Raw genomic sequence first — 21,815 nt, forward strand, 5'->3', positions numbered from 1 at the left:
TTGGAGTTACAGTTCTTGTTTTTAGTGTTTTTGTCATGTGTTTGTCCATATCCTATTTTATGTTTGTATGTGTTCTATGTTCATTTTTATAACTGTCTCCGTACTTTATGAATTATTCGTTTAGTGCTAGCTTATTGAAGTTTATAACTGTTGGCAGGCACTCAAATTAAACACAAAAAATATTATTATTATGCTAAGAAATACAAAATATAATAGGTATGGTAAAATTATGAAACACTGTTTAGTGAATATACAAGCGCTAAGATTTAATCTAAAAATCTAGATAAAAATAAACTGAAATGTAATGTAAACCACTTTAACGTAACAAATATATACCTAGAAGTAAAGCAAAAATCTGAATCAATTTCCATTATATATTATATTATAATACTAGCCGATGCACCAGTGCTTTGCTACAGCGTCTATACACAGAACACTGCTCATTAACCGTAAGGCCTGTATGAATACTAGTTCTTTGATGCAAAGCAAATGTAAAAAAGAATATTTTAAATACCCGTGAAGTCAAATTGAATTACAAATATTATTCTTGAGAAAGATGTATTAAATTTATTAAAAAAAAATTAACTTTATCATGTTTGAACTGATTAATTGCTTAACCAATTGGGCCTTATATATAAAAATTATTCAATAAAGATTATAAAATGAACATGCATAACATTAATATTAATATTAAACATTCTTAAAAGGAAAAGGAGTGTATCTTTTGATTTTTACAGGTAACCAAATTCAAGCAAAACATATGCACTAAAAGAATACTAATATATATATATTTACATGTCGGAAATGTTTTAAAGCTTTACAACAAATGCAAAGCTTCACATCAGATGCGAAGGTTTGCATCACAACCAAAGCTTCGAATAAAACAAATAGCAAATTTCCTGATGAAGTCAAAAATATAATAAAAAATGCTTTGATTGATTTGCAGTAATCGAGGCTTCACACAGGCCTGTCATCCACTATACTTGTCTCTAGCAGTCGGTACATTACTGCCGCGCCTCCAATGGGAAAAATAAACTTATTTGAAAAAATTAGCTCGTGAAACAAAAAAAAAATTATTATAACTAAGATGACCAGAATAAATATAAGCCAAAGATGCCATCCTTGGATTCAAGTTTTAAAAAGCCTTCAAATTCATTTTTATTCAACCAATACTTTGTCAGTGATGGCAAAGATCACAGACACTGAACTAACACCTAAATGTGAGTAAAGCATTAACAATGCAATGGCAGTTGCCAGGAGTCATTAGGAAAATTTGGTCAAAAATCTCAAAAAAATTTAATTAAGAACTAACAAGTTTCGAAAAAATCTCTGAGGCCTTGCCGTATTAACACTGTGCCAAATACGGACAGACAAACTTTTTTTTTTTTAAATAGAAACTAGATAGATAACGGGCCAGAACAGGTACACATAAATGATTCTTGCAACACACAATGTACAAATTGAAACGTAGGAAAATAAGTCGCACAGACAGCTAAACACCTTTAATTTAGCTGAACGTGTTAAAAATATAAATTACTTGCAAAAATTTATACACAAGGAAAGAAGCAAATATAAAAAAAATCACAAAAAAAATTGAGATAATATTTGTACACACATTAGAACTTAATACACAACTTTACATAAGCTTATTAAAGAACAAGATTTCCATGCAACTTATTAGTCAAAACTTGTATAACACCAACCCAGCATTAGCTACGGATATCTTTGCTACTGCGTGCAATGGGGAGAAATGTTACAATATTCAACAAATGGAAATTAAAGAAGGTGTTTGCTAAGTTACGCTCAAATGAAGTCCACCTACTAGTGCAAGGTCCGCGGCATTCAAGTCTTTCGGCAACATGCAAAGTGTTCCGTAGCTACTTACTGGATTGGCTACTACGGCGCGGCGTTAGAAACCTGCACCAGGTCTACACAAACAGACACAGACTTGTAAGTACATACAATCAGGTGCACTTCAGATAACACAGTGACTGCACGCAAGCTTCTAGTCCACTCTTACAAACTAAACACTAAATATACCCTGCAGAAACCTTGTCTAAGCACAGTTTCAACAGATTATATTTGTTATATTCTTTGAATGATTCATGCAACGGGGCAGATTGATTTAAAACATTTTTATGGACATATAACATAGCTTGTTTTCAATCCTTGAACAACACAACCTAAAATACATTAAAAATTATGAGTGACTAAAGCATAGGAGATTAAGTTGGGATTGTGGAAATAAAATCAAACAGAGAAATACGAAAGGGAGTTCCAGTTTGACATTTATGAGAAACTTGTGAATATGTGGATGTAGAGAAAGTAACCCATCTGCTTTTATCTTCCAGCTGTTTCAAAAACTAAATGTAAATAGCAACGTTTCACCTTTGTAATTAAATATGGACCAAACAATTGTGTGGTTATAAGCTTGATTTTAGAATTGGTTTTTACCACTATAAGAAACGATCTAGTTAATAACTGTAGATAAGAATCCTGAAACATATCAATATATGTTTGTTTCTGAATATGTAGCTAACATGCTGCTTTAACAAAGAAAAATTTCAAATAATAACGAAACAAACTGTTAAGGAACTAACAGAGTTGAAAAAACCTGGTGTCTTTCAGTTCCTTTCATACATTGGTAGTACTGTTTTTTGCAGGTTGGAATGTTACAATTTCTGACCGTTCATACCTAAAAAGGCCAATTACAATATAAACAAACCCTGCAAGCAAAACATATTGCATAAAACAAAGAAATTTAAAGTTGTAGACTATAAAAAACATATTAGATTTGAATTTAAAGAAAAAACTATATAAAAAAGAATGAAAATCATGCTGAACCATAAAATAAGAATGTATCTTCGTGTTCAGGATTTTGATGCCACCATCAATTTGACTACCTATCCCAAGTTTTGAGGTTAGTTTTTAAACACTAAAGTTTTAGGCTAATTCCAGGAGTGTATGCCTCTTTTCTGTGTTTCTTTAATGATTTTAATAACACAATAATGACCCAGTTCACCTAATTCATATTTAGTGAACCATTTTTTTTCTCTATTAGAACCAGAACTGAGAACAGAGGTTCTTGATGTAAAACCAAACTGGAACCGAACAACCCATAAAAAATCCAGAACCACACAGCCATAATTAAAAAGTACCATAAATAGGCAATTAATTCAACAAACTTTGGATTGAATATCAGGAATACCTGGTCACTTGAAGCATTAATATGTATTTTTGTATAAAAAGTGCAGTCCTCCTCATTTTGCATCAATTGTAATCATGAATTTGAGAGAGACCGTACCAGTGGTAAATGTTTTTGGAATAGTCTCTGTATCTGGGCTATGCCAAACCTGTTGTATATTTACTCCCCCTCCACTGTTTGGTATGCCTGTCTGTTCCGAGTAACTCCTGCACACAGAACTACAGCGCCCGGCTTGCAAGACTTCTGACCAGCACTAACACTTTTTATTTTCGTATAAGGGCCAAACTTTTATTCACCAATGTCTAAATAATCTTTTTACCATGTTCTTACAACAATTTAATGATTTCAGCTATATATATATGAAACCAAGAAACTGCGCATTCAGAAAAATACTGACGAAATGTTTCCTTGTCACACTTACACATGCATCTTTCAGTACTATTATTATTAAAAAAAAAGTAATCAGAACATCACTCCCACTGCAACAAGACTTAAAAATATTTCTTGGTACACGATAGATAAGAGACCTGAAAAATGTGCGGGTTCATTTCGTGGTATGATAAAATTCAAATAATTATACCTTAGTGCTGCTTCTGCCATTGGTTCACTGTTAATCTGGAGGACTGAGGGGCAATTAGAGACCCTCACTCATAGAAGTGCCGAATCACAGGCCACCCAGTCGAGACGACTCACAAGTCAGCAGCCAATGAACAGGTGGCATTTGCCCGAGTGTGTAGAGGATATTCAGTGGCGGATCCAAGGGGGGGGGGGGGGGGCACCAGGGGCAAGCCCCCCGAAAAACCAGTTGTCTGCTACATTAATATTGCAGACAAAAATGATTGTTTCTGAAACCAATAAAATATTTTAATATAATTAATGAATTTCTTGTAGAATCATAAAACCTGGTGGTTGGATGTTGTGTGTAGTGTGAGTAGATTAAATACAAATTTAGTAATTTTGAGACATTTTTTCTCTGGCTATTCTGAAATCCTAGAGTGCCCCCCGCCGAGGTGAACCTCTGGATCCGCCTCTGAGGATATTGGAGTCTATCCCGGAGGTCATTGAACCGGTCTCCAACGATAAAGCTGAGATTATCGGGTCGCGAGCAGCGGGAGGCCGGCTCACCTGGCTTGGCGGCGTGCGGCTCCGGCTCGGAGAACTCCTTCCTCATGGTCCACATGTACTCGTTGTAGTCCTGCTTCACGGCCGTGGAGGAGGAGGCGACCACGCGGTAGTCCAGCACCTCGAGGGCCGTGAGGATCACGCACGGGTGCTGCAGGTACACTATGGTCGACTCGTCGCAGTAGCCCCCGGACGCAAAGCCCTTCAACTGGTCGATGTCGGACGCTGGAGACAAACACTGCGCGACTGCAACTAACCACGGTCTGTCTGCGATAACCAAAGTATGAAGAAAAGTAACTATGCAGGATAAGGAAAATGGAGAATAAGGAAAAATTGGTTCTAAGGAAAAAAGAGCGAGGATTAGGGAAACACTACAAGAAAAATGATATCAAGCAGTGTTGGCTGATTTAAACCACAATGGTTAAAATCAAATTTTTTTAAACATATTTTCAAATAGAATATCTTAATAAATTTTAATTGAACATTTAATTCCACTCTCATAAAAACAAAAGTTTGTTCATTAATATTTCTTGTTATTTAAGGGAATAAATAATTATATACAAATCAAGATCTTGTCATTTAAATTATCTGAGCAAGTTCTAAATTATACCCAGCTAAATAATCCTCTAAAAAAACACATTTTTATGTTAGTCCTAGCATGAGCTGAAAGTTTGAAATTATATGGTATAGGCCTACAGTTCTGGATTAACCATTCGTATCTAGCCTATATCTTAAAAATCTTTATTTTTGGTATATAATTATTTTAATTATATATTTCTCCCCTAAAATCATGACCTAACCTTTAGTGGTTTTCAGAAAACCCAATTTTTTATTAATTTAATGAATGATACACTTAAAAATAATTAAAATAAAGACTAGGCTCCAAACGAATGTATAATTCAAAATTGTATACCACATGATTTCAAGCTTTCAGCACATGTTAAGATTGACATAAAAATTTGCCATCCATACACATAAATAAAAATTTAACGTTACTTTGTTCAAAATCTTAAATCTCCAAAAGTTCTTCACAGATTACTATGAAATTTTGACACACTATTGTATTTTGATACACACGTGTTTTTATATACCTATCTCACACCTGTGACAGGTAAAAAGATAGGAAGAAATAGATATATATACAGATATATAGAGAGATAGAGCAAGGTATGTGTGTATATATATATATATATATATATATATATATATATATATATATATATAGAAATAGTTAGATTTACAGAGGGACATATATATATATATATATATATATATATATATATATATATATATATATATATATATATATATATATATATATATATATATATATATATATAGATATATATATATATATATATATATATATATATATATATATATATATATATATATATATATATATATATATATATAGATAGATGCTTTGTATTTATGTACCTACTTCAAACAAATCACAAACAAATTGTGTGCTTTCTCTTTTAAACTTTCATTTCAATTTGACTGAGCCACAGCAACGCTAGTTCGTTAATAAAAATCATTACATAAGGACGTGTTCATTAGGAAGAGCCTTTTATAAAAAATTAAATATGGCTATAGTTATTATATTTATTAAAGTAATGTGCAAAAAAAATATTATAAGCAAAATAATTAAGGATACTACCCACTTAAGTTTTTTGCCCATCACTTATTGCAAATGCTACATTAGTTTAGGTTGTTTCCATCAGCAAAATTTAAAAGACGTTCTTGGAGCGTACCTTTGAGACCAGATACGAGTACTCTCCAGGGATGTTTGTGACCGTAGGATGCAAGATTACCCCGCACCAGAATGTACGGCATGGATGCCTACTTCGGTCACAGATAAAGTCGCTGAAACAACCAACAGAGCCCGTATTCAAGGACTGAAAGAGTGATGATTTATTACGTTAATAAGGCAGACCTCAAACAGCCTGTACAGCCACCTAACACATAACCGGCTATCTACACAGATCTGTAATATAATTTCCCTGACATTTTCTTAATACTGTACTACCACAGTAATAACAGAACTAGTTAAAGTAATTTTGTTGTCTATGAAAAGTGAAATTCACGTTAGAAGTGTTCCATAAATACTGTGTGTTCTCTTGGCATCTATATTGTATGGGCATTGCGCAAAGTTGTCGCCAACCGTTGGTGCTCCACTGTCGCACATGTTACATCGAAACCCGCCAATTTAGCGTGTGCATACAACAAACACATCGGTGATTTGAGCTAGTGCAGTGAAGGGAACGACCCCTAGGTTGATGGGTCAATAGCCACCAGCGCTATCGATGAGTGCTGATGTATTCATCCGCCACTGTAGTGAATGTGCTCGTCCATTGGATATTGATCCCAAAAATTGTTAATTATTCATTTAATCACTAATTGTTGGTCAAAGTAAGTTAATAACTTGTCTTCCTATGCAAAATAACATTGTTTACTGTGCAACTCTGCCGCAAATCACAGCCCGAGTCGTTTCCCTGCACTGTGTACTTCGCGGGGGAAACGTGGCCTTCAGTGGCCTAGAGCTGCCAAGGCCATGCCAATCGCCCTCGCTCGGCACAGGGGTCGGATGCATTCACCTACCATGGGGTCTACATCATATTGCCATCACTGACTACAACATCCATAGCGTAAGTTTGCTAATTCTTTTGCATCGGCCCCGTGGCCGGCCCCGCCATCAGTGTGTTTTGAAGGAACCCGCTGCATAACGCAATTCTTTCGTTCTGAGCAACGAGTTTTTGAGTTTTATGTTTCCTAACTTTGTATTGACGGACCATGTTCGCGCTTCTATCCTCATGTACGAGGTACTATTTGTGAACTTTCCAACATCGCCCGCACTGGGTCGAGTACGGATTCTACATGTTCAACTTTCTGCATATCTTTCCAACTAGTTCACTAACCATGGGAATCTGCAGTAGGCTGGCCACATACGTCCACGTGAGAAACGTGCTTGCGAGGGCCCTCTGCCCATGCCCTTGTAAATTTTGTATTGTTACGAATGCAGACAGGACAGCCACACGTGCCAGGTTCAGAGCTGGCTGGCGGCCCTGCATGGCCACTGATGTCACGCACCCTCCACTGACGTACGACATGCCACGCATGCCTGGCCGAGTTGCAAGGGTCTTCGCTACCTCCCTTGCACCGTCACGCCTCAGGCCATTGTCAATGACCCTTTTAGTGGCTTGGGAATTATGCGGGTTTTAGGCTGCAGTCTAGGGCTTTCATGAGTGTGTGCAAATTGTTTGTAAAAAAAAAACCTATTTACGAGTTTGCTATAGTTTTAACGCTTGCTTTAATACTATGTTATATTACTAAAACTACATTACATGTCCAGCCAATCAAAAGTGCTAAATATCTTATTACAGTCATTTGAGAGTTAAGATTTATATATGCCTTTTAATTTCATAATTTCTCAGCTATAATGGATTATATTCTGTAAATATTGTGTTCTTTCTTACGATAATACACTACAAACAAAGAGCAATTCCTCAGAAGCCAAAATGACAAATGTGCGTTATTAAACTTTGCAATATATTAAAACCCAGTTTTAGAGATGAATCATCCTAAATCAGGTGGATTTAGAAACAACTTCTACAGAAGTTTATTTGTACTTTAAAGAATAATTTTTGAGACTACATATTCACAATAAGAGATTATCATATTGAAAATCCATGTGTGTTAATGGTTGTGTTGATTGTCACACAACCTTTAATCTGAAACAACCTTTAAGAGTATTGATACTAAACTAAAAACCATTTGGGTTACAATTTGGTGCTCATTAATTTTTAGGCATATCATTGGTTTTGAATCAAACTAGCAACACTTGCCACATGATTGTGACATGTTAGCGACAATGTCCAAAAGTGAAGTGTAGAGGGAAAAAATGGACTATGAGAGTACTTGTATACTTAGAAGATTTTTAAATGCTTGTGGAAGATATCTTAAAGGAAAACTGGTGAATGAAACAAAATGGTTGATGAAGAGTTTACAAAAGAGTATTAATTAATGAAGTTCAAGTCCCCTTGCCACCATAAATGTGTCACAGTGTAAGTATAATCAAATTAAATTTATAAATGCACACATGCCACATATAAGAATATACAATAGAGTTGCCAAATTGAAGCTTTAAGTAATCAAACTATCAACAAAATTGTCACAATAAAATTATAGGGCAAAAAAGAATAATAAACATTTTAAAAAGTCCTGAAACAAAACTGGGCGAATATAGTAATAAGTCTTAAATCTCTGCATACGAGTCCCAGCATTTTTACTAACAAAATATACAAAGATGCTTAAAATTTACATATTTCCAGCAAAATAAAAATTTCCTTACGGCTACAAATCTACTCAGCAATTCCAAACTACAACGTTATCATCTAAGTAAGGACTGATCATTTTGAAACAAGACACATCACTGACAGAAAAACTAATGCCGACCTATCCAAACATCCAACTAGGTACTAGTCAACTAGAAAATATGAAAACTCACTTACAAATTAATAAAATTGATAAAAACCAACGCAAATCAAAAAGCAAGACTTACGTTCATCCACATAAAACTCTTTTTACAAACGTATTACAATACAACACAATTCAAGAACATTCCCATTTCTCGGATACCATCCCCACCACTCCCAGAAGCAGAACAGAAACATGACATAACAAAAGAATAATGAAATACCTTTTTTTTTATTGTAACAGCCGTCGGTAAAGAAATAAAATAAAATAATGAACTACAATATTAAAAATCAATATTACAATTTATAATTACAATTTAAGAAAAAGAAAATGCTGTAAATTAATATCTTCAGGCTCAGTATTAGCATTTTTAAACAAGGTCTGTCTGTGTAAGGGATTAGAAAGGGATAGATACTGTCGCGGTGACTTTATTGCAGCAACAAGCCATGTCTCATGTAAGTCGCTGGGCCAGGCCCCGACTCGCCACAACAAAAATGTCACGACACATTGTGCTCTTCTAGACCGGTGTTCTAAGACACAAAAATAAAGGTTAATGTCTTGAATATGCTACATCTCTTCCCTAACTACTTTTGGTGTGTGATAGGACATGCCCAGCCCCTTATTTTTAGGAAACGGATTTTGATGTCTTATTCTTTGCAGATTTGTTTCCAAAATTCTGCACAAACGTAGTGTCTTGGATAACCAAGTTTTCATTTATAATTTAATTAAGTTTAATGCATCAGATTAAAGTGTATCAGCTGCTCAGTAAGATTTGCTTCTGTATGATTCTTTTTCATAAATTTCCATTAATAATGTAAGCCATTATTATTTAGTGAAATGAGAGCAATTTATATATTATATAAATATTTGGAGATTGCTAATTGTGCAATTATAAAAGAGTGACTAATCGATATTATTTTTATTTTTGCATAAAATTATTACTTTTTTCTATTTAAACGTTGTTCAATGGTTCTATGTAAATATCCGGTTCCTTGTTGCACTCGTGTGCTTTTCAAAACAATCAAGATGGTAGGTGTATTTCGAGGGTTTTTATTTTGTTTAATAAATCGTAATTTTAGAGATCCATCCTTTCATTAATTTGTTAGATGTTACTAATTGTGACTAGTTTTATGCATTGATATTCAAATATTTTAATTATTTTTATCTTTTAAGTAAAGCGTCTGTACTAATTAGTGCATTTTGTGTTACAGGGGAAAGTGAAATGTTCAGAATTACGCACGAAAGACAAAAAAGAGCTGCTAAAACAGCTCGAAGAATTGAAAATGGAATTGACGAATCTTCGTGTAGCGAAAGTAACGGGCGGTGCAGCGTCTAAACTTTCTAAAATGTAAGTCGTTAAAACTTAACCTCAAACACATTGTCAGTATAATTAAAGTTTTTTTTATGTTGTATTTTGTGTACACACTGAGTCGTTCTTGGAGTTACTTAAGCAATACTTATGCCTGGACCACATTTATTACTTACATGCTGGAAATGGCAATGGGTGTTCATTAGGATGGATAGGATAAATCACTTATATCTAGTGAGGACAGAGCTTGTACTTAAATGTATGAACGAATGTTTAAGGTGAAGCCGGACTTCGTCTTCTCCTGTCCTTCACCCCTACATCAATTATGTGATTTTCAGCTAAATATATGGCCCAAAAAATTCTGTCCGTAAAAGCTTGGCATCTTCATATTTTTGACAGACAGATGAATGGAATAATTATAATCTCCAAATGTGTGCAAGTGTATTGCGTGTCAAAATTTCACAATAGTATAAGTTTTGGTAAATATGTAGAGTAGCGGTATTTGCAAAAAAAATGTTAAAAATCCGAAAATACTTTTATTATATGCCCTTTCACTTATTCTTTTCATGAAACCCGGTGAAGATAAGAAATTCCAAATACTTTAGGAGATATTGAATTTTTTAATTTTCATAGTTGGGTGATATTTGTTAAAAAAAAATTACAAATTCCGAAAATACTTTTATTATATGCCCTTTCACTTATTCTTTTCATTCAACCCGGCAGAGATAAGAAATTCCAAATACTTTAGGAGATATTGAATTTTTTTAATTTTCATCATAATACTTGTGCATTCATGCGGCGTTGAACATTGTTTCTTGTTTACAAGTTTGAAATTTTTTTTTCTTGCGGCGTTCACCATTGTTTACCCTCTTAACTTACGTGAGTTATGAAGTTTTCAAATTTTAATGTTTTATTTGTTATTTGGATATTATTGCGCAAGTATTAAGTAAAAAAAAAAATTACGTGAGTTCCTACTGTTCGTCCTTCGTCCCGGTTTGTTAGGTCAGGTCAGTTACATTATAAATACTTTAAAACTAAACAACCATTAAAATTAATTCATAATGTCCGCTTAGTTTGACAGTATTTATAATGTAACTGACCTGACCTAATCGACCATTTTAATTAATTAGGCATTCACGAACACATGGCAAAACAAAAAAAATTGTGGCGGTCGAATGATTGCACAAGTCTTGTATTGCAAAATAAGAACGGCGATATCTCCTAAAGTATTTGTAATTTCTTATCTCCGCTGGGGTTTACGATAAGAGGAAGTTAAGCATAGAATGAAAGTATTTTTGGAATTTTAAAATTTTTTTTAGCAAATATCGCCCTACTGCATATTTACCAAAAATTTAGTGTATGATATACAAGTGCATTGCATATATGATTGTCAAACTAATATATTAATTATATAAGATGAATTTTCTCCAAAGTCAGCAGCAGCGTGCATAAGGATAAATATTTTGACGGACGAAGATTGTTGTATGTCACTGGAAGGCTGACGGGTCAATGGGTGACTGACGGACACGACGGGCCATTAGAGAGGTGACGGCAGGGAGAGAGACTAGTGCGAGGGGTTGATGTGGAAAGCCTGCCAACTGTGGGATAGAATAGTGTAGAGTTGTCTTGTGGCAGGTCCAGCGACATTCTTATTGCATTTAATAGAGCATGTCAAGGTACTGTACCTAGTTTTTAACACATTGTTATAATCAATCACACACCAAGTCTGTGACTTTAAAGGAATGATAATTATCTGAAATAGTGGCTTCTGTGTAAAAAAAAATAAGATACTTCCAAACTGTTATATTTTAATTTTAGTAACTATGATGTTGGTTCTGTTGCAACAGGGGTTAAGATAAAATTGTGTGTTAGAAGCCATTAAAAACTAGACAAATTACTGATTGAATAATTATTAAAAACAAATTTTAATTAATATATGTATATTAATTTTCAAGTGGAAGAAAATAATTTTTTTTGCTGACTTCGAGGCCATTTCCCACCATCAACTTTCCTGCAGGATCATGCCATCAGGATTGAGTGCACAGAATTTTTGATGTTCTAAATCAAAACAAGTTTCATTGATTACAACAGGCTTAATGTTTACAGAATCGTACAGGATGTGGATGTTACAGACAACGAAAAAGCAAAACTTTGAACACTTACGTAGAATTTTTTTCGCCATGAGCAGAAAATTGAGACATTCGCTATTATCTAGAACCTTACACGAAACATAAATTCTGCGAGTTATCGTACTCTTAATTCACAGTGGAATCCTGCTAATCTGAACTAACTGGCATAGAAGAAATACCATGTTTGTAAGGAATACCATATTTGATTAGCCGAATAATTGCCATAATGCAACAGCATGTAGCAAAATTAATCTCCATAAGCATTTAGTTATTGTGTAACACAGCCTATAAATTTTTACAAACTTGTAATCACTAAAAATGTTAATAATTAAAACTATAAATATTAGTAAAATATTCTTTAAAAAAAAAATTGTTTACCCTAAACTTGTTTGGATTAGCTAGATTTTCAGGTCACTGTGGTTTGAATTAGCAGGACTCCACAGTACAAGGGTACATTTTACGATTCTCTCTCCATCACACTACGTGGGTCAGGACACATCACATCTGCAATGGTTCTTAATACATGGTACAAATTTAAATTAATTTAATTGCAAATAACCTAAAATAACCTCTCCTTATAGTTGCAATCATGCACACAACCTAAAAGCAATGTATAAAACATCTCCATACTTGATGTACATATGTGAATACAGTTTTTGAACTGTAAAAATCTCACAATCTTGCACTCTGTACTATCACATCGACCACAATGGTTAGTGGAAATAAAATATAACACTTTTGGGATGTCTTGTTTTTTATGCGGAAGTAGCCAACATATAAAATTACTGCATACTATAACGTCAGCTAAAAATCTTCTGTAGATATTGCAACTTCGTTTCACACAAATATGAAGGATAATTATCATTGAAAGTAAGTTATAAACATTAAAAAAAATTAGTTTGTCATGACAATTTAATTATAAGTATTTTTTATTGTGATTTAAAAAATATATACTCTTTTAAAAATCTTTTATCTACCCATATAAAGCCGGGTACAGCATTTATTTCAAAATTTTTATCTCCAAAATAACACAGGGAATAAAAAAATTACATGCAATAATTATGTAGTAAAAAATAATTAAATTTATAGAAATCCTCTGAAAAGTAAAGTAAACACGAAAGAGAAAATAATACAGTAGAACCCTGTTATAATGTTCCTGCATATAATGTTTTCCTGCTTATAATGTCATATTTTTAAAGTCCCAATATTTCCCCCATAAGGACAATGTATTTATTTCCTGCATATAACGTTCACAAATAGTGTAATTTCCTGCTTATAATGTTTGCTTTCTAACATTCAATAAATGGGAAAAAATGTTTTAAAACCAAATTATTCCAACACTTACGATAAAAAGTTTCCTTTATGTATGTTTATGTTTACAATCACTGCCATACAATACATGAAGTTTTTATGCAATATACTGAAGGTACACAATGTTTAGAGACCCGCAAAATTCGCGGGTTCATTTCGCGTTATGCTAAAATTCAAATAATTATACCTTAGTTTTGCTTCTGCCATTGGTTCACTGTTAATCTGAAGGACTGATGGCCAATTAGAGACCCTCACTCATAGAAGTGTCGAATCACAGGCCACCCAGTCGAGACGACTCACAAGTCAGCAGCCAATGAACAGTTGGCATTTGCCCGAGTGTGTAGAGGATATTGGAGTCTATCCTGGAGGTCATTGAACCCGCGAATTTTACGGGTCTCTAACAATGTTCATAGTTTAGTGTCAGTTGGCACCCTTAGTAAACTCTTCTCTTCCTTGCCATTCCAGTGGGTATACAGATGCACGTACATAGTCCTACGATATTTAAGTTGCCAACCATTGAGCGAGGGCTTAACTATAAGTGTTTTTTATTGCTTACAAATATATATATTTTTTTAAATTCATACGTAGGAATCCCAAAATTAAACATTTTCAGGTGGCGAAGGAGTAGACGTTCTCACTCTTAATGTTGTCATCATGAATCGTGAGACAATTTTACAAAAAATGTGGCAGTGTATCTTTAAAGACAAACACAATTTAACCAGGGAACAAGACAAAGTTGAAAAATTGTTGGCTTGTTTCAGAAAATTCATGTATCAAGTATACTATCTTGGTTTTAACATTAAAGTTGTTAACATAGCTTGGTGAGTCCATTGGTACAAAGTGCCAAATTGAGATTTCCTGCTTATAATGTTTTCCTGCTTATAATGTTTTTTTCTTGTGCTCCCTTGAAAAACATTATAACAGGGTTCTACTGTATTTCCTTTTATCTACCAAAAAAAAAAAAACAAATGTATTACATTACTTATACGCTTAAAGAAAAAGTAATTGCAGAGTTAAATTTTGTTATTATCCCACAGGTACTATGCCTACATTTTTCTAGGATGAAAATACTTTTATGTCCTCGACCTAAATAACTATGTACCAAATTTCATGAAAATCCGTTCATTCGTTAAGGAGCTGAGTGGAAACGAACCTTAGCACACATACAAACTTTCACTTTTATAATATTAATCTTTGAAGTTTGTACAAAATAAGGTTTTATACATGCATGGTGAGAATATCAGACTTTTATCTATTAAAAAATCTTACTTTAGCCTAATTATAATTTAAATGTCACAATCCATTTAAGGAAAATGAACAAAATTTCATATAGGCAACTAAAAAGACCTTAAATTGTGCAAAATTGTATTAACATCTGCCAAAAAAATTTGTAACAAGTGCTCATTCATAAGAGTACTTAGATGTTACAGATGACGCACCCACACTCGTACTCAGCTTGAGGCTGTAAGTGGCCCTTGCTGGCAGAAAGTGTGGAACAGTGAATGTTGTCGGACAATCTGCAGTGGTTTAAACCACTGTTCATGTTCATAACGTACACGTGTACTGGAGGAAATTAAAGTTAGATATTCCAATCACAGGCGGTGTTCATTACTACTATATTATTTTAGGTTTGGAATTGATTTTAAGTTCCTGTTATAAATTTAGTTCTAGTCATTACATTAAATACTACTATTTATGGTGGAAATGCATATCAAATTTGGAGTAGGTACAGTTTGTGTAAAGAAAGTGATTGCTATTTGTGACTGCTGTGTGCAGCCTCATCAGAAACGGGGGAAAGACTAGTCTTGATGACTTTTTTGACGGTAAATATGTACTTGAGCGGTATTTGCGGAGAAAAAAAATGTTAAAAATCCGAAAATACCTTTATTAGATGCTCTTCAACTTCCTCTTTTCATTAAAAGCGGTGGAGGTAAGAAACTCCAAATACTTTAGGAGATATAAAAATTTTAAATTTCATCATATGTAGTTCAGCGGTATTTGCGAAAAAAAAGTTTAGAAAATCCGAAAATACCTGTATTACATGCTCTTCAACTTCCTCTTTTCATTAAAAGCGGCGGAGATAAGAAATTCCAAATACTTAAGGAAATATCGCCATTCTTATTTTGCTATACAAAACCTGTGTAATCATTCGACCGCCACAATTTTTTTTATTTCCATGTGTTTGTGAATGCCTAATTAATGAAAATGGTCAATTAGGTCAGGTCAGTTACATTATAAATACTTTGAAACTAAGTGTACATTAAAAATAATATGAATTAATTTCAATGGTTCTTTAGTTTTAAAGTATTTATAATGTAACTGACCTGACCTAACAAACCAGGACAAAGGATGAACAGTAACAACTCACGTAAAATTTTTTTGTTACTTATTACTTGCGCAACAATAACAAATAAGACTTTAAAATTAGAAACGTTAAAAACTCACCTAAGTTGGAGGCGGTAATTAAACACAGTTTTAAACAATAAATGAACTAAATAATCACGTATTGGTTCATTTGAATTCTGGCCTATCACAAACAATCACGTGACATCATTATCCAATAAAAAAATAGATACTCGTAAACAAGAAACAATGTTGAACGCCACTTGAATGCACTGGTATTGTGATGAAATTTAAAAATTCAATATCTCCTAAAGTATTTGGAATTTCTTATCTCCGCCGCTTTTAATGAAAAGAGGATGTTGAAGAGCATATCATGAAGGTATTTTCGGATTTTTAACATTTTTTTCCGCAAATACCGCTGAACTACATATGATGAAATTTGAAAATTCGATATCTCCTGAAGTATTTGGAATTTCTTACCTCTGCCGCTTTTAATGAAAAGAGGAAGTTAAAGAGCATATCATGAAGGTATTTTCGGATTTTTAACATTTTTTTTCACAAATACCGCCCAACTACATATTTACCTTTTTGACCTTGGTATTATATTATTTTAAAATGGTCTGCTGTGTTTGCAAATAATTTAATAAATATTTAAAAGTAAACTTTTAGAATTTTTACAGTTTTTTTTTAAACAGGTCTTGAATATATTCTACTCAAATATAAATATTTGAATAAGATATAGTTAATTTAGGATGTACTTAAATAATTTAAAGTAACTGAATGTTGGCATTGTTAATGAGCATTGTCTGCAATCCCTGTTTTGTGTATCATTGTTGAGACAATTGTAATCATATGGCATGCTGCAGTTGGTGTATCTCTCAAACCTGGTTAAGACCTAGTGTGTGTTAAACTAGATTGAATGTAGAGAACTTTAAAAATATCCTCAAAAAGTAACTGTGTCTGAAAAGATTGTTTCAGTTCTGTGGTGTCGCTAGTTAGATGACGCACCCACACTCGTACTCAGCTCGAGGCTGCAAGTGGCCCTTGCTGGCAGATAGTGTGGAACACTGAATGTTGTCGGGTGATCCGTGGTGGTCTAAACCACTGTCCACATCTGCAACAGACAGCCAGACAGGTTAAGGGGGTGCCTCCCATTTTCAGGTCATGATTTTATATTTATATTAATCACTGATCAACTTTTATACTTTATCAATTGTTTAACTTAGACATAGTGAAAAATATGTACAGCGCATACTTTTTGCGTAATTAGCTGCCAAAGTTACATTTTTAACGTTTTTGGGTTGTACAAATAAGGAGAATTTAATTTATTGCAGAACTGAAACTTTTTAGGTTTAACTGCAATGCCACTGGCTACTTCAAGAATTGGTTTGCATTTCTATCACAGAAACTCATTTCATGTTTCTTGGCTGTAACAAATTTGAGAATTTTGAAATGCCAGGTAAAATTAATTAATATTTTCTGAAAGAAATTCAAACCATTTCTTGAATTAGCCAGTGGCATTGCATTTAAACGTAAAAAGTTTCAATTCTGTAATAAATTTAAGTTCTACTTATTTGTAAAACCCAAAAAAAGTTTTAAAAAAAGTGACTGGCAGCTAATTATGCAAAAGGTATGCGCTATATGTATATATTTTTCATTTCGTGAAAGTTAAACAATTGAAAAAGTCTACAAGTTTATCTGTAATTGCTTTAAATATAAAATTTTGACCTGAAATAGGAGACACCCCCTTAACTCTGCCGCTCCTCTAGAGATAATGTAATCTCTCAATGAACTAGAGCAGGGGTGGCCAGCAGTGACCCACAACCTGCCTGAAGAATCTTTTAACATAAAATAGTATTAGGTCCTACTATAGTATATTAGCCAATTAGCCATTTTTGTCTAGTTATATAGAAAACTTTGTCAGCAGACACTTTTATGGGTAATACTTGTACTCAACGGCATTTTAGAACGTAAGGAAAAAAAATCGGAAAATGTGGTATTCACACACTACACATGTCTCTAAATTGACTGTCTATACTATATTGCAATAACACATTCACTAACAGGCTTTAGTCTGTAAGCGCAGTGTGGAAATAACTTACCTCACGTGGATGACTACAACCGTCATAACACCGTTCACAAGTGTTGACTTCAACAAGTAGTCAAAGCTAGGTTCTAAGATGCCATGTCACACCAAGAAATTTTGGAAGCTTTATTGCAAGTGGTATCATGTTATTTGGTATTGCAAGATTGCAAGGCATAATCCTCCTTAAGAATTATTAGTTAAAAATTTAATTTTTTGTCATTAAATTAGGTACATCCACTTAGAAAACTGTTTTTAATGTAGAAGAGGATCTTCGGTACTCCTTTTATTCATAGTAGCATTCTGAATGGTTGTAAACAGGCTAAACATTAGTACTTTGCCTACTTCATACCTAGGGAGAGTAGTAACTGATGAATAATTTAAAAATGTCAAAAAACGTGATTTTATCTTGTGTACATACAGTATTCAGAAGCGGCAAAGCATGAACCTCCGATGGTGCAATAAGGACAATAGTACCCAGAGAAATCCAGTTTTAGTATCTGTTATAAATTCCTCACGGGTCCATCATTAAACCCTAATTACCGGTAGTGGGAGGACATCAAGCTAAAGTATAGCCTGTGCCACTCTTGTTATTAAGTGTGTAGTGTAATTTTGGTTTAACTATGTAGGTAGCTAGTTACGAGCGCGTGGATGATGTTACAGATGACTCACCCACACTCGTACTCAGCACGAGGCTGTGTGTGGCCCTTGCTGGCAGATAGTGTGGAACAGTGAATGTTGTCGGATGATCTGCGGTGGTTTAAACCACTGTTCACGTCCACAACAGACATTTGTGTGGGAGGAAGTAAACTATCCAATCACAAGCTGTGTTCATCACAATTTTTACTGTTTTCTGTATTGGGATGTTAGCTTAACTCTTTTGTCAGTTAATTGTAGTTGCAGTACACGTCAAGTTCCAGACTTTGCAGGTGTTGGGTTACTGGACTTGCTGGACTGTTGGGTGGCATCTCCAGTGATTTAGAGCAAATACATCTATGAAATGCTATTTTGGGCAGCAAAAATAGTGTTTAGGGGGAACATATGAGTAACATGTCAACTGAAATACAGACTAAAACTAAATTTTTATTGTGCTTTTTTAATTTTAATATGTACACTTCCAAACAATTTTGAACTATTTTTTTCTTCGATTCTGAGCACTGCTAATACAGACAATCTTACCTGATGCTGGGAGTCAAGTAGTCTTTAATCTGCTTCAAAGCTAAGAACGATCTCTCGACCAAAGCCCTTGTAGCTGGTTTCGTCACACTTTGAAAGGCTTAGTATTTCAGGAAATACATCACCTAGTTATGATGCTGTCGAGTACAAGTAAAGATCTGTTACTGTCGGTGTTTTAAACATGCAACTCACTCTTAAGTTTGGTATATGAAGAAGAAGAAAAATTCCGTAGCTTTCTGTAAGAGATACAAATGCTTCTTTTGGGAGTTTCTGTGGGCGCTGAAGGGAAATATTGCTATCCAGCAAGCTTAGGAATTTTAGAATATCTTTGAGTTAAATGCACAATAATACCATCCATAGTTTCAAAAAGTAGTAATTTGTAATTAACTGTACTCTCTTCACCTAAGGAAGAATCTAATCAAGCGTGTTGAAGCATACGTCCAAATTGTTTGGGGGAAAGTAGCTACAACCCTTTGGTCAGTAATAGTGTTGGTATCTTTTCTCCTTTTCAAAATTTGAACTCTTAATTTTCAGTTGCTTCTTCATCAAAAAATATTGTAGAAGAAATTGTGTAATGGTGCTGTAGTGTTGGAAGGAAGGGAATTGAACATTTTACTTCAAGACACTGATAAGCGCTTGTTTTTTTTTCCTCTTCCAGACGCGTCGTCCGGAAAGCAATTGCTCGGGTGTATATTGTCATGCACCAGAAGCAGAAAGAGAACTTGCGAAAGTTGTTCAAGGTTTGTATCGGTGCCAGTGTTTAAAATGTATAACTTTACGTAGCCTGCATGGAAGTTGTTTAGTTATTGTGGGTGGTTGTAGGACAGTGAGGGTTTAAAACAAAAAACTCCACAATTTTGAAAAGGCACTAAATCTTTGTTAGATGTTGGTTTTTAAATTTACTAACCAGGAAAAACACTCAAAAGGTTATATATTACATTATATTTATAGACTAAGTGCAAACTTTATAAAGGTGTAATTTCTTGAAAAGGTTTTACTGTTCTAATCATGTGCTTTTGTTTACTCTTACAAAGCCAATATTTCATAACTGTTTTTCTTTCAGTGTGTTAGGTTGTCTGGCAGAGTAACTGATAATTATCAGAATCTCTGTAGTGTAGGGAATAACTATATTTTGCAGGGAAATTTTGTTCCTGCATTGTTATCAATTTAATCAGTTTTAGTTTTCATGAACCCAAAAATAATAGCAATGTATAATTGTAAATTTAAAAAAATCCTTTTCAGCACAACCTACATATGCAGGTAAATTTCAAAGTTCCTATTTATTTTGAAATTTTATGTACAAAACATCCTATACGTTCTCCAATATTCCAAAATTATTTACTGAACATTTTCTCCTATTCCATGCTGTGAAAAAATTTTTAATGTTTTCTTTTTGATACAACCAACATTTTTGTAGAATTTTTAGAATATTCTCAATAATAACTACATGTAATGACCTTGAAGTTTGCCCGCAGCAGGCAAGTAGCTGTGCAGCTGGTGAACGTAACCTATAACAAATTTGTCTTTTGCGATAAGGATTCCAGTTCAATATTTAGAAGATTTTTATTAAATTGTGATGGATTCAATAGTGTATGTACTGATAGTTACAAATATTTTGACCTTCAACCCTGTCCACGCCTTGCAGCAATGGCTGGTTGGATCCAAAAAAGTTTTATAAATATTTATAAGATTTACGAACAATTTGAATGTATCTAATAGTGTGCCTACTAAGGGACTTATGAATTTGTTTTTGAACTTCAATCCCTGTTCCTTCTACTGCTTGCGGTATTAATCAAAAATTGTCAACAAAAGTTTTAGATATTACTTGCCATCTAAAGACCTGTGATTTTCTTTGTCCTTAAAACAGTTTTTTTTCTGCCCCTTTGATTTGTGGTAAAAAAAAAATTTATTTAGATAAAAATTGTTTTATTCATCGTAAGAGTTATAACAACACTTACCATTGGGATATTTTTCATATCAAGGGAGTTTTAGCTATTTTGTTTTGTTTTTATAATAAACCTACCCTTTTAGTTCAATTTTGCCAATTGATGAACTCAATCAAGATTTTATACATCAATACTTTTTTCCCAGCCCTAGAAAAGCCAGAAAAATAATAACTTTAGTCGGGGGGGGGGGGGGGGGGGGAAGAGCCATATAGAAATGCTTTGATCATGGAAGTCACATCTAATGACGTGATGTTCTTGCATGATGACTTGCAGTGTTGTTAGCTAATTTGGGGGTTCATTCCCATCATATTTGGAAATCAGTTTTTATAAACTATTGAATTGTGTGTTAAAGCATGATAATTTTTCCAGGAATAGGGTTTGCTTATACAAACACATCGTATTTAAGTGAGCGGTGGTGGATTAAAGATCACGTGTCCATTTCAAAAATCTCCAATAAGCTGTGTGAGTGTGTGTGTATGTTAGTAGCTGATGTTTTGCCGCAGAACAAGAAGTTCAAGCCCCTAGACCTGCGGCCCAAGAAGACGAGGGCGATCCGCCGCGCGCTGACCAAACACGAGCGCCGCATCAAGACCGTCAAGGAGATCAGGAAGAGGCGAGCGCACCCTCCCCGCAAGTTCGCTGTCAAAGTGTAATTCTGGATTCCTGTCATAAATAAAATATTTACTATAAGGGTATTTTCTTGGGAAATTGT

The 21,815-nt window shown here is 33.9% G+C and overlaps 2 protein-coding genes across 8 annotated transcripts in view; one reads left to right on the top strand and one right to left on the bottom strand.

The window, feature by feature from the left end:
• The window catches only part of LOC134537431 (uncharacterized), a 12,112-nt gene extending 3,117 nt beyond the window's left edge, over nt 1-8,995 (bottom strand). The window contains exons 1-4 of one of the 6 annotated variants that reach the window (XM_063377851.1): nt 8,892-8,980; nt 6,085-6,196; nt 4,331-4,552; nt 1,886-1,928 (exon numbers count right to left, since the gene is read on the bottom strand). In XM_063377851.1, coding sequence (XP_063233921.1) covers nt 1,897-1,928; nt 4,331-4,552; nt 6,085-6,166 — 336 coding nt within the window. In that variant the 5' untranslated portion in view covers nt 6,167-6,196; nt 8,892-8,980 and the 3' untranslated portion in view covers nt 1,886-1,896. Of the gene's footprint in view, nt 1-1,885; nt 1,929-4,330; nt 4,580-6,084; nt 6,197-8,891 lie in introns of those variants that run through there. The other 5 variants (XM_063377849.1, XM_063377852.1, XM_063377850.1 and 2 more) reach the window with 5 other exon arrangements.
• LOC134537430 (large ribosomal subunit protein uL29) overlaps nt 1-21,798 on the top strand; it is a 27,076-nt gene extending 5,278 nt beyond the window's left edge. Inside the window, exons 1-4 of one of the 2 annotated variants that reach the window (XM_063377847.1) lie at nt 9,777-9,835; nt 10,018-10,154; nt 19,816-19,897; nt 21,607-21,798. In XM_063377847.1, coding sequence (XP_063233917.1) covers nt 9,833-9,835; nt 10,018-10,154; nt 19,816-19,897; nt 21,607-21,756 — 372 coding nt within the window. In that variant the 5' untranslated portion in view covers nt 9,777-9,832 and the 3' untranslated portion in view covers nt 21,757-21,798. Of the gene's footprint in view, nt 1-9,776; nt 9,836-10,017; nt 10,155-19,815; nt 19,898-21,606 lie in introns of those variants that run through there. The other variant, XM_063377848.1, reaches the window with a different exon arrangement.
• Nucleotides 21,799-21,815: the final 17 nt, after the last annotated feature.

The sequence above is a fragment of the Bacillus rossius genome, chromosome 12 (assembly GCF_032445375.1).
Source record: "Bacillus rossius redtenbacheri isolate Brsri chromosome 12, Brsri_v3, whole genome shotgun sequence".
NCBI lineage: Eukaryota > Metazoa > Arthropoda > Insecta > Phasmatodea > Bacillidae > Bacillus > Bacillus rossius.